At 45.2% G+C, this 23992-nt stretch overlaps 2 protein-coding genes across 4 annotated transcripts; one reads left to right on the top strand and one right to left on the bottom strand.

The window, feature by feature from the left end:
- Positions 1 to 397: 397 nt before the first annotated feature.
- RNF181 (ring finger protein 181) lies at positions 398 to 9287 on the top strand. 2 transcript variants are annotated; one of them, XM_072148982.1, is made up of 6 exons: positions 398 to 550; positions 1070 to 1167; positions 5358 to 5491; positions 6592 to 6707; positions 8653 to 8727; positions 8957 to 9287. In XM_072148982.1, the coding sequence occupies exons 2-6, from the start codon at positions 1082 to 1084 to the stop codon at positions 9014 to 9016; spliced, it is 471 nt and encodes a 156-aa protein (XP_072005083.1). In that variant the 5' UTR covers positions 398 to 550; positions 1070 to 1081; the 3' UTR covers positions 9017 to 9287. The 2 variants fall into 2 exon arrangements, with proteins under 2 accessions (XP_072005083.1, XP_072005082.1); XM_072148981.1 differs by lacking the exon at positions 398 to 550 and adding an exon at positions 606 to 924.
- Positions 9288 to 11699: 2412 nt separating this feature from the next.
- On the bottom strand, positions 11700 to 22263 carry TMEM150A (transmembrane protein 150A). 2 transcript variants are annotated; one of them, XM_072148984.1, is made up of 9 exons: positions 22163 to 22263; positions 19527 to 19705; positions 19097 to 19144; positions 18593 to 18679; positions 18437 to 18504; positions 18083 to 18210; positions 17206 to 17383; positions 15824 to 15994; positions 11700 to 11778 (listed from the first exon to the last, which is right to left on the bottom strand). In XM_072148984.1, the coding sequence occupies exons 2-9, from the start codon at positions 19589 to 19591 to the stop codon at positions 11774 to 11776; spliced, it is 750 nt and encodes a 249-aa protein (XP_072005085.1). In that variant the 5' UTR covers positions 19592 to 19705; positions 22163 to 22263; the 3' UTR covers positions 11700 to 11773. The 2 variants fall into 2 exon arrangements, with proteins under 2 accessions (XP_072005085.1, XP_072005084.1); XM_072148983.1 differs by lacking the exon at positions 11700 to 11778 and having other exon boundaries at positions 13373 to 15994.
- Positions 22264 to 23992: the final 1729 nt, after the last annotated feature.

A 23992-nucleotide genomic window follows, 5' to 3' on the forward strand; every position in this document is an offset into this window, starting at 1 on the left:
CACGCCCCCCTGAGCTGGGCTCGTCTGGAATCGAAACTTTTGTCAGTCATACTTTGGTGTGGTCTGTGAAACACTGGTCTCTGTTTCCCTCTGTCTTTCAATCACAGCGTACGGTATGACCCTCACAATAGAATATGATAGTGTGCATAGGCTCTTATGTGTACAAGTTCCACACATGATGCAAGGGTTAAACCCCTTCCAAACCAAACATTACATAAGTTCCATGCTAAACTCCGACCGTGCACACACTGTTCGATGCGATTCTGATGCGTTTTTTGTGTCCCTTATTAACCCGGAGCTCTTTAGTCACGTGACTCATGAGCGCTGCGACCACGTGACATGATCAGGGTAAACCCCCTTAGCGCACGTCTCACTGGCTTCCATCATGAAGTCCCGCCCCTCTAAGAAGCCCATTGGTGGGTAGGATAAAGTCTGCTCCTGCGATTGGCTGAGAGGTGGAGCGTAGCACTAGCGGTGAAGAGCTGTGTCACCTGTACTGCAGACACTTCCTGGATGTGCTGTGTATGAGGGTCTTGTCCTCTAGGAGCAGGTAACAGCTCACTACATACACGGAACATGGGAGTACAGTTTAGAGTTGGGGATGTAGAGCTGAGAATGTTTGGCATTCAGGACATCAGGAAAGCTGGGTGACTACCCTCTGGAGTTGCTGTATTGAGTACACATTGGTGGTGTCACCCAGCTTTCCCAGGACCAGAAAGATGATGCCTTGGACTTGGATGTTGTAGAACAGCGCCACTTCTGTCCATTGGTTGTATCTGGTATTGCAACTGCTCTGTATTAACTGTAAATAAGGAAGATTCTCAATACCAGACACAACCTGTGGACAGGGGTGGCGCTGTTTATTTTGTCAGTCCTGAGATACAGACAGGTTCATCTTATCTGTGCTGCTCTACATGTAATATGGTGGGTGGCATATCTACATGGGCTGAGCTCCAGTATTTCTACCCCTAAGATGCCATGGTGGCCCCATCTGGTATCTAGCAGTGAGATGCTGGTGTGCCTAGGGATACTGTATGTTGCACTAATGATCTCCTGTCTTTCCCTGCAGCATTCCTCCTCTATGGCGTCCTACTTTGATGAACATAACTGTGAACCCACAGTCCCGGAGGAGCAGTACAGGCAGAATGCCCTGCTGGAGCTCGCCAGGTCAGTCACAGCACGGGTTATACACTTCCCAAAGAAGCCACAATGAAAATATGGTGCTACAGATCTATAGAACCTTCCTCTGGAAGGTCCAACAATCCAAGGTTCTGGTGCCATCTTAAAAAGAGGACGAGTGAGCCCTCCTGATGTCACACGTGTTAGGCTGAGTTCACACCTGCGTTCCATAGTTTCCTTTCTGAACTTCCGTTACTTATAGTGGAAAACAACTTCCATTTTTAGCGGAAGGTCATAGACGCGTGATGAGGCGCCATTACCCCCCAAAATAATTGCCATGCGTAAAGTTACGCTTGGCAATTATTCCCTGTAGCTCGCAGGCTGAGCTGTTCGGCGCACGCTGCAAAAGAGGTAAATGTCTGTACCGCGATCACAGCGCGCGCCGAGCCACTCAGCGCGACACAGTGATCTGTGTCAGCAGCGCTCTGGAGCGAGAGCGCAGGCCCCGGGAGACCTGTGGACAGCGGGGCTGTTTCTTCCTTGTCCTGCTCCATCTCTACCTGCCTGCAGCTGCCTGCGTTTATGTCAGGACTTAAGAGCAAGGCCGGGTGAGTGTGTAGTGTAGCGTGCGCGGAGTATTACCAAAATTTTCATACTCCTCCTCGGGTTAAAATACTCCTCAAAAATGGTGAGCAGAGTATTTTTACCCTTCTGGAAAAATGTTAGTGCGACCTCTGCGTCCCCCATAGGCCAGCAATGGGCGCACGAGCACCGTACCATTCTGTAGCCGGGAGAAAGATGGGACATGTATTATCTTTCCACGGAATGTGGCGCCGTGCCCCATGTCTCTCTATGGAGAGGGGCGGGGGTGAGCAGCGCTCATCCATTCCTCCTCTCCCTGGTGCTGTCGTGTGCCTGTCGTGCTGCGGTATGGCGGGCACACGTTAGTGTGAATTTAGCCTTAGGCTGGGTTGACATTGCGTTTTTAGCCATACGTTGTAAGGACATGTTGGGGGGATTCTGATCCTTACAACGTATGGCACAGACGTATCTGTCCGGGGACCCCATCTCCCTCCTGAATGTGTACATCTGGTTGTTTTCCCAGTGACCCGGGATCCGATCCCTCCTGCCGCTGCCCCGGGTTCCGACGAGTGACCCGGGGCTGTCGGCTCCTCTTCTCACCGGGTCCTGTCTTCCTGGCAGGACCCGGCTGTAAGTAACTGAGCATGCGCAGCATGCTCAGTTACTTACACTATACACTGCAATACAAGTGTATTGCAGTGTAAAGGCTTGAATAAGCGATCGGATGATCGCTTATTCAGGCCAAGAAGTAGAAAATGTAAAAAAGTAAAAAAAAAAAAAAATTAATCTTTTTATAATATAAATAAATGAATAAAATAAAAGTCCCATAATCTCCCCAGTAACACATAAAATGCAAATAAAGTATATAAAACACAAAACACGTACATATTTGGTATCACCGCGTCCGTATTAATCTGTACAATAAATCTAAATCAATATTGAACCCGCTCGGTGAACTACGTAAAAAAAAAACTCGAAAAACTTCCCATAATATGCAATTTTTCATCAAACACCATCACAAATAATGTTCTAAAAAGTGATCAAAAAAAGTTACGGTACCTAATATGATACGACTGAAAAGAACAACTGTTTTCGCAAAAAATAAGCCCTCAACCAGATCTGACAACAGAAAAATACAGAAGTTATGGCCCTGAAAAGTTGTCAATAGTAAAAACAATGCGATTTTCTCCAATATTGGTTTTGCTCAGGAAAATTGAGCAAAATAAGAAAAACTATATAAATGAGGTATCACCGCAATCGTAGTGAACCAGAGAATAAAGATAAAATATTATTTTTACGTTGCGGTGAGCGGGGGGGGGGGGGGTGGGATATGCTCACAATCCAAAATAAAAATTGATGATTTTGTTTGTGTCCCTCTTGAAATAGTTAATAAAATCTCATGAATAAGCTTTAGACTCCCAAAATAAATTATCTATACATTGTATCTCATCCCATAAAAAATAAGCCCTCATATGATCGCATTACCAAAAAAAATGAAAATTTATAGGTCGTGCAATGTGACAATACAAATCTGCTGTGAATGGCGCCTCCATTCATTCTATACTCGGCCGTGCGCCCGTACAGCAGTTTACCACCACATATGGGGTATCAGTACACTCGGGAGGAATTGGGCATCAATCGTTGCAGTGCGTTTCATCATTTAATTTATTCTGAAAATGTCAGTTTTGGCCTAAATGAATGTATTTCCAAAAAAATTCCATAGTTTCTAAATCGCAGGTCCATATTTTTTAACCCATGTGAAACACTTAAAGGGTTAATGGACTTAATAGAAGTTGTTTTACATATGTTGAGGAACTTTCTATAGTGGGGTAATTTATGAGGTTTTACTATTATTTAGGCCTCTCAAAGTCACTTGAAAGCTGAGTTGTCCCTCAAAATGTGAGTTATGGCAATTTTCATGAAAATAAGAAAAATCGCACCTAAAGTTCTGCACCTCATAACATCCTAGAAAAATGACCGGAAGCATAAAATATCATCCCAACATAAAGCAGACATTCTGTAAATGTTAATTATCAAGCTTTTTGGGTAGTAGTTTTACTTCCTGTCTGGAAACCAGAACATTTCAAACTTGGAAAATGAAGGATTTTTACAAACTTTTGCCAAATTTTCACTTTTTTTCAGAACGAAACGCAAAACGTATCACTTAAATTTTATAACTAACATGAAGTACAATGTGTCACGAGAAAACATTCTCAAAATCACCCGGATATGTTAAAGCGTTCCGAAGTCATAACCAATTATCGTGAGACATGTCAGATTTGAAAAATCGAGTCTGGTCATTGAGCTGAAAACTAGTGTCGGTGATAAGGGGTTAAATGGCGACGTATCCGCGAAGCTGGAGGAGAGATGCAATACGCTGCATCCGCTCCACATAGGCTTCTACTGTCTCCGCTGAGCACAAACGTCACTTAGTATGAGGGAGCAGGATGAAAAGACAAAGCTTGCTACATCTTCCCATCCTGCCTTTTTCAACGTATACTGTTCAGACAGAGAACAGAGCCTTCCTCTGCCACTATATGTCAATGTATACGCTGAGTGTATACTTTTCCAACATATATGCTGAGCTTATACATAATGCGCAATGTGAACCCAGCCTTATCTGTCAATCATTTGGAGAGGGAAGTGAACCAATCTCATCCACAAAGTATTGGGGTGCGGAGTCTGTATTAGACTGTCTCCTCTTCCAGTATAATAAGACTCCACTGATCTATTTTGCAAATGGTGACTCAGTCTTCCTTGTTGCTATGTAAATATGAATTGATTAAAGTAATTATAAGTTTTCCTACGTCTCAGTTCCAAGCTACTTCCTCCTTCTTGACATGTTACAGTAAATCCTACTGATTGGTAGCATTGTTTAGATGGAGGAGAGCCCCAGCGCCTTCCTTCCTCCAGACATTGTTCAGCTGTTTATACCTTGCACTGGCCATCAAGGTGTTATATAAGGTCACGACTATCATGGCCGCCTTTTTTCATAAGCGGCGCCATTCTTGTCTACGGGCATCATGCTTATCCCGACTTACGGCTTGATTTTTGACTTTGCCTGAAATTTAGCAACTTTTTGCAGGAGTCCTTGTGCTTCGCTCTCTTGTCCAGACCCTTGTGTTTGGGGTAAAAGGACAAACACAATGTCACAATGTCAACCCCCTTAGAGGTCCCCAAAAGTCAACTTGGTTGGATATCACAGTGGATGTACAGAAGAGTCTGATTCAGCAGGGACTGTGTTTCAATCGAAGCCTAGTATAACCTAGTTCCCAATGTGACTCTCACTTTAGAGGTGTCATTATTTTTGCTGATTTCATCAGTTTTTTTGTAGACTTTTGGCCATATGTTTCTCCTAAGGCGCCAAAGTTTCTGTTCGTTGCCAGTGTCTGCTGTGCTCCCAGCATTTATCAAAGTTATATCCCAGGAGATCTGAAAATAAACATACCGCCTGATAGTACACAGCTGCACACCACAGGGGGTATTAAAGAAGAAGCGGTGGGAGCCATTGGGATGGGGGTGAGGGGTGGACAAGCTTTAGTTAGGAACTTTTTAGTGAAATTCACTGTAGTCCAGATTTTAAACATATTGATATCGTATAGATACAGTGGTCTCCAGTTTCTGTTGATCTCATTTTTCTTTCTTTTACCGTCTAGGAGTCTCCTCAGTGGGATGGATATTGATATCGGAGGTCTGGATGTAACCGGCTGGGACCACAGACTCCCACCGCCAGCTGCCAAAAAAGTGGTTGAAAACTTGCCCAAAGTTACGGTGACGGCAAAGCAAGCGGGTAAGGAACTAGATGTGGAAGCTACACTGCAGGTCGCTTCCCATACTAAATGCAGAACTGTGGGTCCATAAGGATATGTGGGGGGTTTAGTGTCCCAAATAGCTCTGAAAGGTCGACTTTTCACAAAAATCTAGTGGTCGTTTCTCTATTACTATGTTCCCGATTTAAAAAAAAAAATAAAATAAAAATAATACAACTAATAATTAAACATCACCTGTGGCACCTATTATATGACCATCTCTACGTATATCTGTTATGCTTCCATGTGCAGGTAGGATAAGGCATAAATGCACTCTCAAAGTCAAGAGTTCTTCAGGTTCAACAATCTAAACCCTTTTGGCTCCTAAACCGACAAAAGAAACAAACTGATATGTATTATGACCTAAAATAAAACCGTCCATAGCAGTGGGTTGTCTGCTTCCAGCACATGCGATAGATAACCTGTCGATCTCCTTATGTTTCTAGACGCCGCAAACATTGATATTACAGGTAAAGTTGCAGTCGGAGCAGTGTATAAGATCGCATAACTATAATGCTGGATACCTCCTAGTTTTGTAAAACCTATAAATACAGTTTAAGGAGCGTTTCTGCTCTTTAAAATGACACCAGAACTGGGTTTCTAGGGTCTACAGGTCAGAAGAGACGAAGGCTTATCTATCAATCCTACTGCAAAAGGCTTATTTTGGGGGAAACACGGTACTTCAACCCTCTACTCCCTCCTTTTACCCCACCATCTTAGATTGTAGGTTATATATGAGATGTCTTGGGAGGAAACCAAGTGCAAAAAAGGGACCATAGACTCACCAGCTGCCAAGTGTAATAACCTTGTCCTGAGTTACAATGATTAGTAGTTACAGGCAGAAGCTATACAGACTACTCACAATATATTCACAACCAAGGTAGCTTCGGTTTGGCTCACAGGGTCTCATTTTATGACATTGGTAGCCAAATAGCTGATCATGTGAAATGATGGGGACCGAAGGATCCACTTTGAAGGAATTTTAAGGAAGTTTATGTAGTGTGACCCCATCCCACCCCCACCCCAGACCTTCTACCGATATGTAGAATAGCAAGTAACATATGTTCTGTATATTGTATAGATGCCGGCCTGAAGTGTCCGGTGTGTCTGCTGGAGTTCGAGGAGGGTGAAACCGTGCGGCAGCTCCCCTGCGAACACCTCTTCCACTCCGCCTGCATCCTGCCCTGGCTGGGAAAGGTAATACAATTTGAGTATTTCTTACTCTTGTCCTATAAAAATCATAAGAGCGGGAACATGGTCTGATATATCCAAAATCTGAATTATTACCATAACTTTTCAGCACAAAGGCAAAGATGTAACACACACTTTCCAGGCACGGGATATGTTTGAGATATAAGACTGATAGTGATGGCTCACTTAAAGATAACCACTTAAAGCGGGTCCCCAGTCTTAGCAAGTTAGGTCCTATTCTGTGTATGGGTGTCTAAGTTATTGATCATGGGGGGGGTCTCGTTGATGGGACCCCTATGGATCTCAAGAACCAGGGTCCTTTGCCTGCCGGGTGACCGGAGCAGCCAGTTGCACATGCGCCATCTGCTCCATTCATCTCTATGGCACCAACGGAAATAGCTCTGTCGGCGGCATAGAGAGGATTAGAGCAACCGGCGCATGCGCAACACGGCTGCAACGGACCCCAAAATTCTCTCAAAATTCATGGGGGTTTCATCACTGAGACCCCCATGATCAGAAAGTAAGCAGCTAACTTGCTATGACTAGGGAACCTTTTTATGGACCAATTTTAATTTTCCATCTACAGAGCTGCATGAGGGCTTGTTTTTAACAAATTGTCCTTCCCAGTGATGGTTTTTCATATTCCATGCTGTGTATTGGGAAGCTGGAAAAAATATGGAACGTGATGAAATTGCAAAAAAACCAAAACACATTTGCGCCATTTTCTTGTTTGCACGGTTTTTACGACTTTCACTGTGCGCTCCTAATGACATTTCTATTGTATTCTTCGGGTTGGTACGATCACAGGGATATAAAATTTGCATAGGTTTTCTTATGTTTTAATAGATTTACATTTTTTAAAAAATGTTGCCTTATTCTGACGAATAAGGGACGAACTGATGTTTTCACTGCTACCCTTTTGGCGACTGTACAACTACAGGCGGTCCCCTACTTAAGGACACCCGACTTACAGACAACCCATAGTTACAGACGGACCCCTCTGCCCAATGTGACCTCTGGTGAAGCTCTCTGGATGCTTTGCTATAGTCCCAGACTGCAATGATCAGCTGTAAGGTGTCTGTAATGAAGCTTTATTGATAATCCTTGTTCCAATTACAGAAAAATTTTTGAAACTCCAATTATCACTGGGACAAAAGAAATTTTTTTTCTAGAATTTCAATTATAAAATATACAGTTTCGACTTACATACAAATTCAACTTAAGAACAAAACTCCAGACCCTATCTTGTATGTAACCCGGGGACTGCCTGTATTTGAATACAGGCAGTCCCCAGGTTACGTACAAGATAGGTTCTTTAGGTTTGTTCTTAAGTTGAATTTGTATGTAAGTCGGAACTGTATATTTTATCATTGTAACTCCGCCCAAAATATTTTTTGGTGTTTGTGATTTTAAAACTTTTGGGCTATCATAAGAACCAGGATTAACAATAAAGGTTAATTACAGACACCTGTGATAACTGTTACAGCTGTTTATTGTAGCCTAAGGCTAAAGTACAGTAAATTACCAACATCCAGAGGTCTGTTTGTAACTAGGGGTCGTATGTAAGTCGGATGTTCTTAAGTAGGGGACCGCCTGTATACAGATCTTTTATTACAGCCTGCCTCCAGCGGGCTGTGATAGAGACCATTCATTGGCTGCCATAGGAGCCTCCCAGCTGTCATAACAACCCCTGATGATGTTCTGGCTGGTGCTGTTTGGCAGTAATATGGCTGCATCAGCATGAAACTGCTGTTTTATATGAGATTTTTTGGCTTTGACCAACAACAGGTTAAGTGCCACGGCTGTTGTGAGCACCGACCGCAGCAGTCTGCTATATGGAGAGGGAACAGTTTATGAGCCTTTTCTGTATAGCCCTTAACGTTTCATGACATTTATTTACAATGGGCAGTCCTTGGTCCATATATGACTGATGATTCTTTATTCTCTACAGACCAATTCCTGCCCTCTATGCAGAGATGAACTCCCTACAGATAGCCCCGAGTATGAAGAATACAAACAGGAGAAGGTACTAAACGGACAAGCGGTGGCGGTGGTGGTGGTGGGGGGTGGGGAGTGATAAAAGACGTATCCACATCACACTAAGTAACTTTCTTCATTGTGAAACATTTTACAGTTTGTATCCTTGGTAACAGACTACAAGTAACCCCTGTGTAGTCTGGGCAGCTGTTACTCCTTTTTTTTTTTTTCTTCTGCAATTTTGTGCCAAAGTATAATTGTTACTGTCTTCATTACAGGCAAGAAAACAGCAGAGAGAACACAGACTGGAGTATCTCCATGGAGCCATGTACACTTGACCGGTCTTCATCCATCTTCTCTTACTCCTCCTGCATGTGACTGCAGTGTCCGGCACAGCTAGAACAGGTCCCCAGAGCGCTGCACCCATGGGAGACTCTACAAGTGCGGTGCAGTCTGAGGCCAGAAGTGGACACTTCATATAATTTTTTTTATTGTCTTGTGAAATTACTTGTATTTTATTTGGAAAATGACAGAGAATTGTAATTTTCAGAATAGAGTTTTATATCTAAAATGATGTTAGGATGGAAAATAAAGTTTCTCCTACTGTTACATATTAAGTTGCATCTAATCGTACAGCCAGGGGGGAGGAGGTTTTACTCGTCTGATATGGTGTCATAGGTGCTGTGTCTAGCTGGGCGCCCAATATGTGTAAATCCTAACATCATGTTGGGGAACTTGATTGTTTAGCTTGAATTTCATAGCAGTTTTCCCCCTTTTCACTCCTTTTTGGCTATGATGATATACAGAGGGTTACAGGAGTTGTCCGGCACCTCACTCCTGATCCGAGACTGGGAATAAATAGACATTGCCATGTTCCAGGCAGAACACTCGCCAAGTCCACATTCCTGCTATTGTGCACACGTCCTATTCCGTTTAATAGGGCACATGCATAAGACTTTCTGAGAGTTTGCTCCAGCAACTGTCCCTATTGATGTCGGTTTTAAAGCGGTATCTTCTTCTTATGAAATTTGTGACAACTTTATTCTAGATAAATTCTGGTCCAAAAACCAGCACTTGTCTTCAAGCCGGGGTCCCCCCGACCCTGTAGTCATCCGGCCTGCAGCTCCTTCTGTGGTTGTATCACATATGCTCAACTCCCGTATTAGGCGACATTCACACAAACGTATGGGGGACGTATATACGTCCCCCATATACTTCTATGGGCTCACGGCCCTGTATGGGAGCGGTATGGTGCAGCAAACGTGTCCTATCTTTCTACGTGATACGGCGCGGTACACTGTATATTCCTATGGAGAGGGGTGGGGTGTGAGCTGTGCTCATCCCCTGCTCCTCTCCGCAGCGCCAATGTATGCCCGCCGTACTACAGTACAGCAGACATACATCATGTGAATGTAGCCTTAGTGGAAAGAGATGCACATGCACATCTCCAATCCATTGACTTGTAGAATATATCTATTTATTTGTAACAAATCCTGAATATTATTTGTAAACCCCCAGCAGCAGGAGAGTTACTGACCTGCCACCGGCTGATGGGGAACATAACATTCTCTGATAATCTGACTTGTCATACAAGGAATACTGTGTCCAGACGAGCCTATGATTTCCTTTAAAGCACCCATGGGTGAAATCACTATGGCTCCAAAGTCCTAAACTACGCTCCTAACATCAACTTAAAGGGGTTTGCCCATGAAAGAAAGTTCTCAAATGTTAATCCCCTAGTGATCCCATAGTGACACAATAAAGATAATTTTTAACCCCTTACTTTACAATGTTACTCAGTTTTATAGCTGTTTTAACTCCTATCACTCAGTGATGGTCATTGTAAAATCCCAGAGTGTGTGCATGGACTCTCTAAGCAGACACTTCATGATTCCGTTGTGCTGTGAGATGTGTGCTGACAATGTGCTTAGATTATCAGGGAACAGGGTTTATATACCCTTTTATTTAGCTAGTGTGCAGACAAGAGAAGCTATTCAACCATAGTCAGAGAAGAATCCAACCATAGTTAGAGGATTTACGGCCCTATCCAGGGCCAACGAAATTTGTAAACACCAGGACTGATAGAGACAGGTTGAAATTAAATAAGTGAAATGCTGTATTTTAGTTAATAACAGTGAATTAGAGAATGTGTTATTTTGTTATCCTGAGTATATGTAAGAACATTGTCTTCATGGGAATACCACTTTAATACAGAGATGCAGTGCAACAGATACAAAAGGAGTCCTGCTACATAGTCACCCTAAATTAGGAGGGTTTAGGGGCCCAGCTCTAAAGGGGTTTTACAATTAACATTATTTGTCTCCTGTTACCAGGATAAAGGAAAGATGTCTGATCAGCGGAATGGGGTGGGGGCTCGGGCTGGGGCTGTGCTGCAGATTTCTGACATTGGCTTGTCCTGTGCTCCATAGACTGCCATAATCATAGCAGTAGCTTACAATTTCTAATGCTTAATGGTTGACCCACCGGTCCTTTCTAATAACCAAGATGCACAATGTTTTTTTTTTTTTTTAGTTTTTACACTTCTTAGGCTAAGTTCACACTTGTGTTCGGCAGGTTTGGGTATGTATTCCTTTATCTATAGCAAAAAAAAATATAGAAAAGTGGCAAGTGATTTATTTACCGCTTTCAATAACAGATGCGTAAGGGAAGGTCCATTGAAGTCTATAGGAACAGAAATTGAAGTCCTCTTGTTTCTGCTACGACCACTTTAGGGTGTGGCCACACTTGGCGTTTGTATTGTGTTTACAAATGCAATTCAAATTCCATGGGGTGGGGTTCGTCCCAATCGCATATGCATTTCCATTGAAACAGACGTGATCGGTAACCAGCACCCAGCGTTTTGCATTGCTGGTTACCAATCCCGTGCGTTTCAATGGAAAGCCCAGACGCCGTAAACTGGGCCAAACTTATTTCACTAAACAAATAAGTGGAACTTGTTACGGAAGTGGACGACACAATAATATTTACTAAATTTTTTTTATTTTTAAAAGGAAATTTTATGGGGTTTTTTTCCCCCGAGCTCTCCAAATGATCATTTTCCCTGCCCCTGAAGAAGCTTCCTGGGTGTGAGTCTCCTACCCTACAAAAACAGAAGATTAAGGATTAATTGTGCACATAGTCAGTTGGACATAGGTAACAAGTGTTCCCTCTCAAGAAACCTTAATACATAGGCCGATGCAACGGGTATCAACAATATGGCGTCTAGACATCAGTATAGGGAATTGCTTATCCCCAGTTACCGTACATTGTAGGGCATTTTTGGGAAATCGGTGTTCTGGTGATGGTAGATTTCCTATGGAAATTTTATTGGTCCTAGTAGGTCAACTTACTTAAAAGATAGTCAGCAACACTACGAGGTAGCTTTACTAAGCTAGAGGCACCAAAACCAGCCCTAAGCCCTCTGTTGTCTCCCATAAGGAACAAATTCGATGGCTCAAAATTCTAGTGAAATCTAAGCCTAAACCTAGACAAGATAGTCTAAAGATCTCCTGAGCAATCGATAAGACAGACTAATTTAAAAGACATTACCACCATCATGAAAGACTGTATGCAAATGAGCCTGAGGGGCTCCATTAACACCTATGGAGCCCAGAGCCCCTTAGGCTCGTTTGCATGCAGGCCTTCATTCAGGTGGTAGATGCCCTTTAAGTAAGTATTAGTAAATGTGCCCCTCTACTTGCAAATTTTAAAGGAAACCTACCAGGTATTCCTGATGGTAGATACCTTTCAACCTACTCATTGCTACACTGCCTTTACCTAAACTTTTAACCATAACTAAAACTTTATGCTAATGAACTTTAGAGGCTATTGGGGCATGGAGTAGGCTGGCCCAGCGCCTGTAGCCTCTGAAGTCTTGCCTCGGTGCTCAGCCAGGCAGCGCTCTTGGCCTATTAAGCCTGCTCCACGCATGCGCAGTAACTCGACTCACTGCCGAAAAGTTCAAGAAGTTACTGCGCATGTGTGGGCACGGGCTGAATAGCCAAAAAGCTCTGCAGGGCTGCACACAAAGGTAAGACTTCAGTCAAACTACTCCATGCCACAGTAGCTTGCAAACGGCAGAAACTTCCTTTTTTTCGGCAGTGAGCCAAGCTACTGCACATGCATGGGCACAGGCTGAATAGCTCTGCTGGGCTGCACACAGAGGTAAGACTTCACAGGCTACAGGGGCGTGGTGTAGCCTTAGCTCTGGGTGCTTGGCCGGGCTACTTAGCCTCTGAAGTTCACTAACAAAGTTTTTAGTTAGTTATGGTTATAGTTATGGTTACTCAGTACCCATATCCTTGCAGTTGCAAAAATGAAGATGAGACTACAGTGTTCTGGGGTTGCCCAACCTAAAATTGTGAAGACAACATGAGAAAGTAAACAATATGGGATGTGAGGTTACATGCTTTATGCCAGGTTCATGCTCAAAACGCGGTCACCTTCACAAGCTGCACAGAAGGCATGGTCCTCCAGGGTTAATCTGGGTAAGAAAACCCAATTTTTATTAAAATTAGGACCCCCCTATCTAACAGAATAAGTGACTAAAAGCATTATCTCTATAGGAACACACTAGTCATTCCACTGTGCATCCAACAGCCAATTCATTTGAATGCTAATGGTGCACTACTATGTTTCACCTGCGGAGGCGCTGCAGGCAAATCAAAAACCAGGAATAATGGACTGGAGAAGAGTTGATAAAATTCCACCTTTATTAACAATTAAAAAAAAAAGAGCTATCCTGTAACACACAAGGCTCCCAGCCTCTGTTAGAGCAGCATGTAGAACAGTGTGGATCCCCCTGGGATAGCAGAGAAAACAGGAATCCTGGCTCTGCTCAGGACAAGATTTCCTGTATAGGTTAAGTGGCAGTGAGGAAGTTTGTAACAGTTTCGGACGGGAAGGGCACTTCCCACCCAGCTGAAGCAGCGACAGTCTCTCTCCAGGAAAAGAAGGTCTTTCGGAATAAATCCGTACAGAAATACGTTTTTTTTTTTGTCGTTTAAGGCTTGTGGATACGCGACCTTGAAGTGGATGACGTAACAGAACATTGCCTCCGCCCTGGTTTTGCATTGTGACACCTAGTGTTTGATCTGGTGTACTGCGCTAGTTTTTTTTTTTTAATCCTTTTTTTTTTTTTTAAATCTTTATTGCCAAATACTGTACTTGTGAAGGATGTGGTGTCACCCTGGATACACACCAAGAACATGTAACATATATAAAAATAAAAACACACGTCGCTATGTTGTACATATAATAATAAAAAAAAGACTAAAAACGTGAGGAAAAACATGGAAATTGTGAGGTATTGAGATTTGCATCAGTTCTACCTGCAAAGCAACGCAATACTCACAGTAATATTACCCTGCGTAGAAACATGTGGTAACCAGAGAGTCGCTACTTGTGTATTATGAGAGTTACGGCAGTATTAGTTTTCTGTGCTGTTTTACTGAATATTGTACTTGCTATGTATAATGATAAAGCCGGCCATACACTTTACACATTGCGTTCAGTCAATGGCTATTCCTCCTAATCCCTACAGACACATGCACACTCAACTCAGCATTGGTAAAGAGTAAGTTATCCCAAGTATAGACGTTATCCCCTATTGACAAGATACGGGAGGGTCCGACTGCTGTTACCCCCGCCGATAACGAGAATGGGACCCCCAGCAATTTACTAATGGGTGGACTGTAAGGAGGAGCATGTGTCCTACCACTCCATTGCCTGTCTATGGGTTGTGCTCTGCAATGTCCATTATTCCCATACAACTGAATGGAGCAGCAGGACACAATCTAACAGGTAGAACGGTGGCATGAACATGTGTCCTGCTGCTCCATTCAATTGTATGGGAATAATGGACATACCATAGACATTCCGTGAGAACGGGAACCCCGGATCTCTAGATTACTGGGGGTCCTGTTCTTGTGACTGATGGAGGTCCCAGCAGCCTGACCCTCAATGATGAACTATAGATAAAAGACAACTTATAGACCTGGGACAACCCCTTTAATTCCTATAACAAAGGACATGTCTAAATCCAGATCCTTCTCTCTCCTTAATCAACTGTATCATCGGAATAAACACTGTTACATAGGATTACATCCATAAGAATGTTCTTTCGGCATGTCATCATGACATACAAAGCCAAATGTAATACCCCTCCCATAACGGGAACAAACATTTGCGTTTGGGTTCAACTGCACGTCCCGAACATATTACCAGATTAGTGGCCGAATAGCCAATTCTTCAAATTGAGGCCCCTAGCTACTAGCCATGGCTATGATTGGGTCCGCTCAGCTCTAGCCAGGTATAGGGGTCCTTAAACCATCAGTAGACCCTTATACAGCTTGGGATTAGGATCCAAAACTTAGCGCCAGTCCCTATACGTTACAACACTGTCTACACGTCCAGGAAGTATAACATGTTTCAGATTACTAACAAGTTTTGCAAGCCCCCCCTTCTATCACTAAAGATGACCAGCGCCTTCTCAGACTACCCTAGTCACAGAGCGCTGAGATGCACCCCCGAGCTGAGGGTGCATGTGTGTGAAGGGAGTTAGGACATGAACGCTATGACACCTTATGCAGTGTATGGCCAACTTTAATCTAGTAGGCACTAAATGAGCTTCCCACAATACTGGAGCTCAGTTTGGGACTAAATGGATTATCCATCTACAACACATAAATGTTCCCACTGAATTGCCACACCAGAGTGTTGTGACTATTAAATTAGCGGTTCCCACATGTTTTAAGCAATGGCTGCACTTTAAAAATACTTTTGCACACAAAATAAATGGAAAATTACAAGCGAATACAAACAAAAAAAGTCCCCAAAAAGTGTTAAATGTGACAATGTACATGACAAAAAAAAGTGAATACTTCTGTTTTTACATGACCCATTTGCTGCCAGGCAAGACCGTCTCAGGCCTATCCAGCTGTCAAAAGAGTTAAAATTGGCTTACATTTCTTTATATATTTGGTAAAAACAAAACAAAAAAAATAAAATAAAAGTCTTAAAAATAATCCTGAGTGTTGGGACTAGTAGGTTAGTGGCCTGTTAACCACATTGTTCCTAAATCATGGCAATCCGCTCAGGATTACAGTTGAGGTGGGTGGATGTGCTGCTGCTCCCCGGTGACTTACAACTGCGCGCAGCCGAGCTCTGCAGAGCCGCCATTATTGTATCGGTGGAAACGGAACCAAACTCGTACGCAAAGGTTCCGTAGAAGACCAATATGTCCAGGACAAAGATCCACTCGCAGATTGCAGCCAGATGTTGAAGGAGGAAGCTTTCATGGATGAAAAAGACGCCACCTATGTAGAAGGTTAAAGGAAATACACACAACCTGCTCCTTAGCTCCCTCTAGTGTTCGCTGAACGTAGCTCAAATATTTAGCAACTTGTAAAACTCACAGCAATCACGTTTATCAGGTTACTTAATTCACCCAGCATGCTCCCCCCTCCTACACCCTCAGGATAAGCACAGATCCGGTGATATATACTGGGTCGGCATGCCCTTACTCAGAGTTGTTACAGAACAATGATAGGGTCCTAGTGTGTTAAATCCTGCAAAGGTATATTGTACACCTGTCTGCTGACTTGTTTCATGAATCCTATGACTGGTCTAATATTCTGCTGTTATCTGACCCCCGGTGCTTTACGCTGATGTCTCTCAGCTCTAGGCCCGGCCAACAACTACATAGGAAGAGACCTAATGAGATCAGATCCCTTAATATTAGGCCCCACAGACATATGTGAGATCCAGATACATGGGGGCACACCTGGGCAGCTACTGGTATACAGCACATACGCACCCACCTCCAGATATATGGGGGCACACCTGGGTAGTTACTGGTATACAGCACATACGCACCCACCTCCAGATATATGGGGGCACACCTGGGTAGTTACTGGTATACAGCACATACGCACCCACCTCCAGATATATGGGGGCACACCTGGGCAGTTACTGGTATACAGCACATACGCACCCACCTCCAGATATATGGGGGCACACCGGGGCAGTTACTGGTATACAGCACATACGCACCCACCTCCAGATACATGGGGGCACACCTGGGCAGTTACTGGTATACAGCACATACACACCCACCTCCAGATATATGGGGGCACACCTGGGCAGTTAATGGTATACAGCACATACGCACCCACCTCCAGATACATGGGGGCACACCTGGGCAGTTACTGGTATACAGCACATACGCACCCACCTCCAGATACATGGGGGCACACCTGGGCAGTTACTGGTATACAGCACATACGCACCCACCTCCAGATACATGGGGGCACACCTGGGCAGTTACTGGTATACAGCACATACGCACCCACCTCCAGATATATGGGGGCACACCTGGGCAGTTACTGGTATACAGCACATACGCACCCACCTCCAGATACATGGGGGCACACCTGGGCAGTTACTGGTATACAGCACATACGCACCCACCTGCTACATCTTCCATGACACATACATTTTTGGGTTTTTTTCTCACGGTAAAGGATACTCAGGACAAGGGATATTAAGGCCACAATGGTCAGGCTTACACGCAGATGTCCTACCCAGTAGTCTAGAGCACTAGCAGCCAGATGGTAAGTGAGGATGCAGTGAAGACATACAAACAACAGCCCGGCAGGGAATGCCACTCCTGCGCCAATGTAGTGTAGAGACTTGGCATAATCCACCTGCCAGAGAGAAGAACAATTAGTGACAACATGACCCAAATTCTACCCACTCCAGATCTGTACTACATAGCGCCACAGGGCAGACAAGCTGTTCACCGTAATGTATGGATTCCAGTACTGAAAGTCTTATCAAATTCTGCCGCCCATATACGTTAGATGACTGTCTGCCACAACTTCTGATTTTAGATGGATTATCTAATAAGTATGAGGGTTTCCTTCATCTTTAATTATGGGCAATTTCATGGAGGTATGGTTAAGGCAGATAATCTGCATTGTACCCGATCTTTTATTTTCTGAAATTACTGAATCCTGGATTGACCGTGTGCTGTGAGTAGTCACATCATGACATACCCATCTCAAATTGAGTATATGTAGGGGAAGAACTCCTTAGGCCATTGGGACACGATCATAGTTGGCTCTCAAATCATAGACCCAGGCAATGGCCGGATGTTACAGGCCGACCACACTGCATGCTGATATATGATACAAGGAGTCCCTTCTTCCCAGCCAAACAGCAGTAACCCCGATTACATACATCACTGTGAAGTATGAAGTCCCGTCTTCTGCGCTGTGGTCAGTCTTTGAAGTCCGGCCGCGATTCACAGACAACCACAGTCGCACGCCGCTGGCCTCAAAGGTGACAACTACGAGCACCGCACAAGCACACACACAAAGCTATATGGAATTGTGTTTTCTTACCTGGAAGTTTCCCACCATGACTAGTCCTGCCGCGTTGGTGCAGCCGGAGATCAGGGCAACTGTGTTCAGCCAAGAGCTGTGGCTGAGCTCAATGACCTGACTGTATCTCAGCAAACAGATCATCACCACTGAGAGAAAGGAGAGTCAGGGAGGAGGGAGGGACAAAGGACATGGAGGAGCACGGGATGAATGGGAAGAAACATGCTTTGGAGGGGGAAGGATGACAATGGGATGGGAAAGGGATCATATGTGTAGTGGGAAAGGGAATGGAGGGAAGTCATGTGAGTGGTTAGCAGGGAAGGACATTGGTGGAAAATGTGGACAGTGATGATCCATGGTGCGGGGACTACTCACCCATAAAAGCTCCAACATTTCCGATCAGACTGAAGAGACAGCTTTCTGGTGGGTACGTCCCACACTTACTGATAAGACGAGGAAATAATGAATTGTTAACATGTGAATTTTATATACAGAGAGGAAAGAAACTGGATAACCAAGTCCACAAGTCACCTGATAAGAGGGACATCATCCAGGGTACAGCAGGTCTTGGGGGTCCCTTGCTTGGCGTTGTCATCGGAACACGTCACGTTGTATGTCCTGTGGAAGAGGGAATATACACTCCATCAGACAAGGGAAGCACTGCCCTACCCACTCATAGCTGGAATATGAAAAAAGTGTGCACCTGGTTTCCATATATGAGGGTGCGGTCACACGCAACGCTAGTGTATGGCCTCAGCCCAATCGTGTATGCGGTTCTACGGAATCGCATGTGATCGGTAACCATAACCCGGTGTCTTACATTAAAACAATGCAAGACCCCGAATTCTGGTTACCAATTGCTTGCGTTTCGATAAAAACACATATGTGATCAGGTCGAGGCTTGCCCCAGTACCCTAGTCTAGTGGTATGTGTGACTGTACCCTTGTTTCCAACATCAGAATAATAATCAGATAAATGTGTCTTATATGGTGATCAATGAATAAACAAGAAAAGTGGAGCAAGTGTGTTTCATACCAGTTCTCCACGGGACACACATGATGGTTCATCACAGCCATTGCGTACCTAGAGGGAATAAGCCCAAAAGACAATGTTACTACAATCCCATCATTACACCTGTCACCTCTATATAATAGTTCTATTTATACTCACACCTTTCTGTTGTCCAGTGTTACTATAGTGTGTACAACTCGCTATATATTACCTGGGATAATCATGTCTTATTAAATATAGATGTAGCTGCGGCACCCATACTTGTCATATACAGGCAGGCGTGCTATACAAGGCGCAGATCTCAAATGCCTCTCCACCTCCACCAGAAGGTGCCCCCGTATAGTAACAAGTAATCCCACCACTTCAGGGTAGGCCTGGACATACTACAAAAAACGAGGCATCAAAATCTACTGCAACAGAACCTAAAAGTCATCCATGGTCTAGGTGTACTTACACAATCCATATCCCGGGGATGGAGAATGCAGTCAGGCTGATGGGTAGGACAATCCAGCCAGTCATTAGTGAGGAAGGTCCAGGGGTCAAGGGAGGGGGACGAGCAGGCAGTACAGGAAACTCCACCGCAAACCATCAGCGGGCGCTCACCACCAGGACAAGGGACATTTCACTGACCACCTGGAAGAAGAGAGGACGGAGACCATCACTATGTGCTCTACACAAGAGGGGAGAGATACTGGCCACTGCATAGTTGTGGGTCCTGTGCCAGTCTCCTGGTCTGATCTAAATTCATTACTGTCAAATGTAATGTATGTGCCTCGTATAAAGCATCCTGCTGCTATATACAATATACTGTAGATTGTAAGCTCGTGTGAGCAGGGCCCTCACTCCTATGGTTTCATCGGACCAGGAAATTACTCTGTAATGTCCTATTACGTCTGTATATGTACCCCATGATGTGTACAGCGCTGCAGAATATGATGGTGCTATTGGAATAAAGATTTTATATTATTGTTACATACAAAGTTAGAATGGACTGATGCTCGCAACTTTGCTGTTGTTGTTGCTGTTTAGTAAAAACCGTCAACTAGGTGTGGCCCTACCCTATCAGGTTTCACAGAAACTTAGAGACACCCATTTTCTAATTTTCTCAGAATTTCCTGGATAAATTACAAAGGAACAGCAAAGGATCGAGATAAAAGAAAAGATCACCCACAAATGCTATATAATATATATAACACTATGTGATTATTCACCAAAACTTGCATTAACAGAGGAGAAATCCTTCATATAGGGGCTGTTCAAAAAACACGGCCACAGTTGTCCATGGCTTGTGCCGGTATTACAGCTCAGCTGTAAACTTATGAATGGAGTGTATCTGTAATTCCACACACTACCCATGGGCACGAGAGGAGCCGTTTTTGTAAGACGGCAGCCATGTATTTCCTCTTGTCCAGCAGTGGAAGCTGTACAACTGTATGTTCTCTCCGTGTTTGAGTGGGTGTCCTCCGGTTTCCTCCCACACTCCAAAACATACTCATATCTCATGATTAGAATGTGAGCCCCAGTGGGGACAGGGACTGATGTGACAAGCTCTGTGCAGTGCTGTGTAATCTGTGTGCGCTATATATATATATAAAGGAATTATTACCAACTGTTTAGGCTCAAAAATAATCCCACCAACAAATTTGGGGCAACTAAACCCCCGGCTCTGCCATTATGCTGAAGCTTAGGGTTCTGAATCTGACAGGATTAGAACCATCACGTTTCTAGGGTATGAATATATAACGTAATGCCACTGGAATTACCCAGATGGTGAAAAAATGAACGAGGATCCAGCACCAAATGTGTTGTGATTTCGATAAAAGTTCATCATTCGCCTTTATCCAAAATCCATCCATAAAAACATTCTAGGATTTATGTATGTATGTGTAGGATTTATGTTACATCAGCTCGCCTACGTTTTTCATATGCAGACCGCGGCCAGAACACACCAAGGACAACGCACCTCACTTCACCAAGACAAAAAGATGGTCCCGTGTTTGTGATGGAAGTTGAAAAACGCGGATGCCACATAATGAAGTGACGTTACTATGACTTAGGACCCAATCCCCATAAATACATCAATGTTAATGAGGAGCCGCTGTACCAGCAGTATTGATAACCTCAGTCCTTTGTGAACAAGCAGCTCACATTACAGCAGCCTCCCCGTGCTCTGCATACACAGACTACAGGCTGCCATACACCGGCTCTGGATTCTGCATCTACAGCCATAGAGGATTCCAGTTCTCCATCAGCGCGCCACTTCATACGGCTGATATGTAGTCAGGTCACCTGGGGATCTGGCTGCAGGCGGTGTATAGCAGCCTGTACAATCCTGCACTTGTCTTGCGACATGCAAAGTGCCACGCAAACACGACTACAGTCACTATCATTAGCTGCAACTCTGCCATCTAGATATAAGGTCAGACAAAACGACCATGTAGCCCCCATCATGGAGCATCTGCAGCATAAATATTTAAAGGAAACATGGACTGATACATGTCCGAGAAGACTGGAACCGAAATAATATGACTACAGGTATTAGGATGGCCGTGTATAAGCTCATGTATGTGTCTGACATAGGAGGAGGCCCCAGGTATCTTACACATCACATACACTCAGGTGTATATATGGCGGAGCACATCATGGGTCACATATGACCGGGTGCAGATATGGAGCTGGATAGAAGATACAGCGCAGCGTGCAGGTGTGAACAGCGCCTTGTCAGAGAATTAGATCTGGTGCTATGGAAAATGAATAAAGCAATGTATAAAATGCATACTTATTATAAATACAAAATATAGTAATAAACATGATATATATATATATAAAATATACAGATATAGTGATACACATAATATTTAGATATAGTGATACACATGATATACAAGGTGTGTATACAAGTGTACACAGGTCTATATACAAGCATCACGTATGTACACACTATACACAGTATATGTCATGCCCCCCCTCCTCCCCCAGGTATATATATACACCGCTGGCAGTGTATACATGGGCAGCCCGCACACGCTGCACTCCCCCGCTCTATGACAGGGGGCGCACTACACACACACAGCCCCCGGGGATACGCACCCGCTCCCCGCTGCCCCTGGGTCCCCCAGAGCCTTCACCGTAGATTCCTATTTCCTTTTGCACTCAAGGACCTTCGATTACGTCATAACCACGTGACAGATGGGAGGGGCCAGTCTAAGGTTTACAGGAGAGTGATATACAGGAGGAGGCTGCTGAGGCTGGGGAAAGAAGAGGACATGGGGGTGCAGGGTGTGTGAGGAGAGAGGACATGGGGGTGCAGGGTGTGTGAGGAGAGAGGACATGGGGGTGCAGGGTGTGTGAGGAGAGGAGGACATGGGGGTGCAGGCTGTGTGAGGAGAGGAGGACATGGGGGTGCAGGGTGTGTGAGGAGAGGAGGACATGGGAGTGCAGGTTGTGTGAGGAGAGGAGGACATGGGGGAGCAGGCTGTGTGAGGAGAGAGGACATGGGGGTGCAGGGTGTGTGAGGAGAGGAGGACATGGGGGTGCAGGCTGTGTGAGGAGAGGAAGACATGGGGTGCAGGGTGTGTGAGGAGAGGACATGGGGGTGCAGAGTGTATGAGGAGAGGAGGACATGGGGGTGCAGAGTGTATGAGGAGAGGAGGACATGGGGGTGCAGGGTGTGTGAGGAGAGGAGGACATGGGGGTGCAGGGTGTGTGAGGAGAGGAGGACATGGGGTGCAGGGTGTGTGAGGAGAGGAGGACATGGGGGAGCAGGGTGTGTGAGGAGAGGAGTACATGGAGGTGCAGAGTGTATGAGGAGAGGAGGACATGGGGGTGCAGAGTGTATGAGGAGAGGAGGACATGGGGGTGCAGGGTGTGTGAGGAGAGAGAGGACATGGGGGTGCAGGGTGTGTGAGGAGAGGAGGACATGGGGGTGCAGGGTGTGTGAGGAGAGGAGGACATGGGGGTGCAGGGTGTGTGAGGAGAGGAGGACATGGGGTGCAGGGTGTGTGAGGAGAGGAGGACATGGGGGAGCAGGGTGTGTGAGGAGAGGAGTACATGGAGGTGCAGAGTGTATGAGGAGAGGAGGACATGGGGGTGCAGAGTGTATGAGGAGAGGAGGACATGGGGGTGCAGGGTGTGTGAGGAGAGGAGGACATGGGGGTGCAGGGTGTGTGAGGAGAGAGAGGACATGGGGGTGCAGGGTGTGTGAGGAGAGGAAGACATGGGGGTGCAGGGTGTGTGAGGAGAGGAGGACATGGGGGTGCAGGGTGTGTGAGGAGAGGAGGACATGGGGGTGCAGGGTGTGTGAGGAGAGGAGGACATGGGGGTGCAGGGTGTGTGAGGAGAGGACATGGGGGTGCAGGGTGTGTGAGGAGAGGAGGACATGGGGGTGCAGGGTGTGTGAGGAGAGGAGTACATGGAGGTACAGAGTGTATGAGGAGAGGAGGACATGGGGGTGCAGAGTGTATGAGGAGAGGAAGACATGGGGGTGCAGGCTGTATGAGGAGAGGAAGACATGGGGGTGCAGGGTGTGTGAGGAGAGAGAGGACATGGGGGTGCAGGGTGTGTGAGGAGAGGAGGACATGGGGGTGCAGGGTGTGTAAGGAGAGGACATGGGGGTGCAGAGTGTATGAGGAGAGGAGGACATGGGGGTGCAGGGTGTGTGAGGAGAGGACATGGGGGTGCAGAGTGTATGAGGAGAGAGGACATGGGGTGCAGGGTGTGTGAGGAGAGGAGGACATGGGGGTGCAGGGTGTGTGAGGAGAGAGAGGACATGGGGGTGCAGGGTGTGTGAGGAGAGGAGGACATGGGGGTGCAGGGTGTGTAAGGAGAGGACATGGGGGTGCAGAGTGTATGAGGAGAGGAGGACATGGGGGTGCAGGGTGTGTGAGGAGAGGAGGACATGGGGGTGCAGGGTGTGTGAGG

Source organism: Engystomops pustulosus, chromosome 4, assembly GCF_040894005.1.
Source record: "Engystomops pustulosus chromosome 4, aEngPut4.maternal, whole genome shotgun sequence".
Lineage (NCBI taxonomy): Eukaryota > Metazoa > Chordata > Amphibia > Anura > Leptodactylidae > Engystomops > Engystomops pustulosus.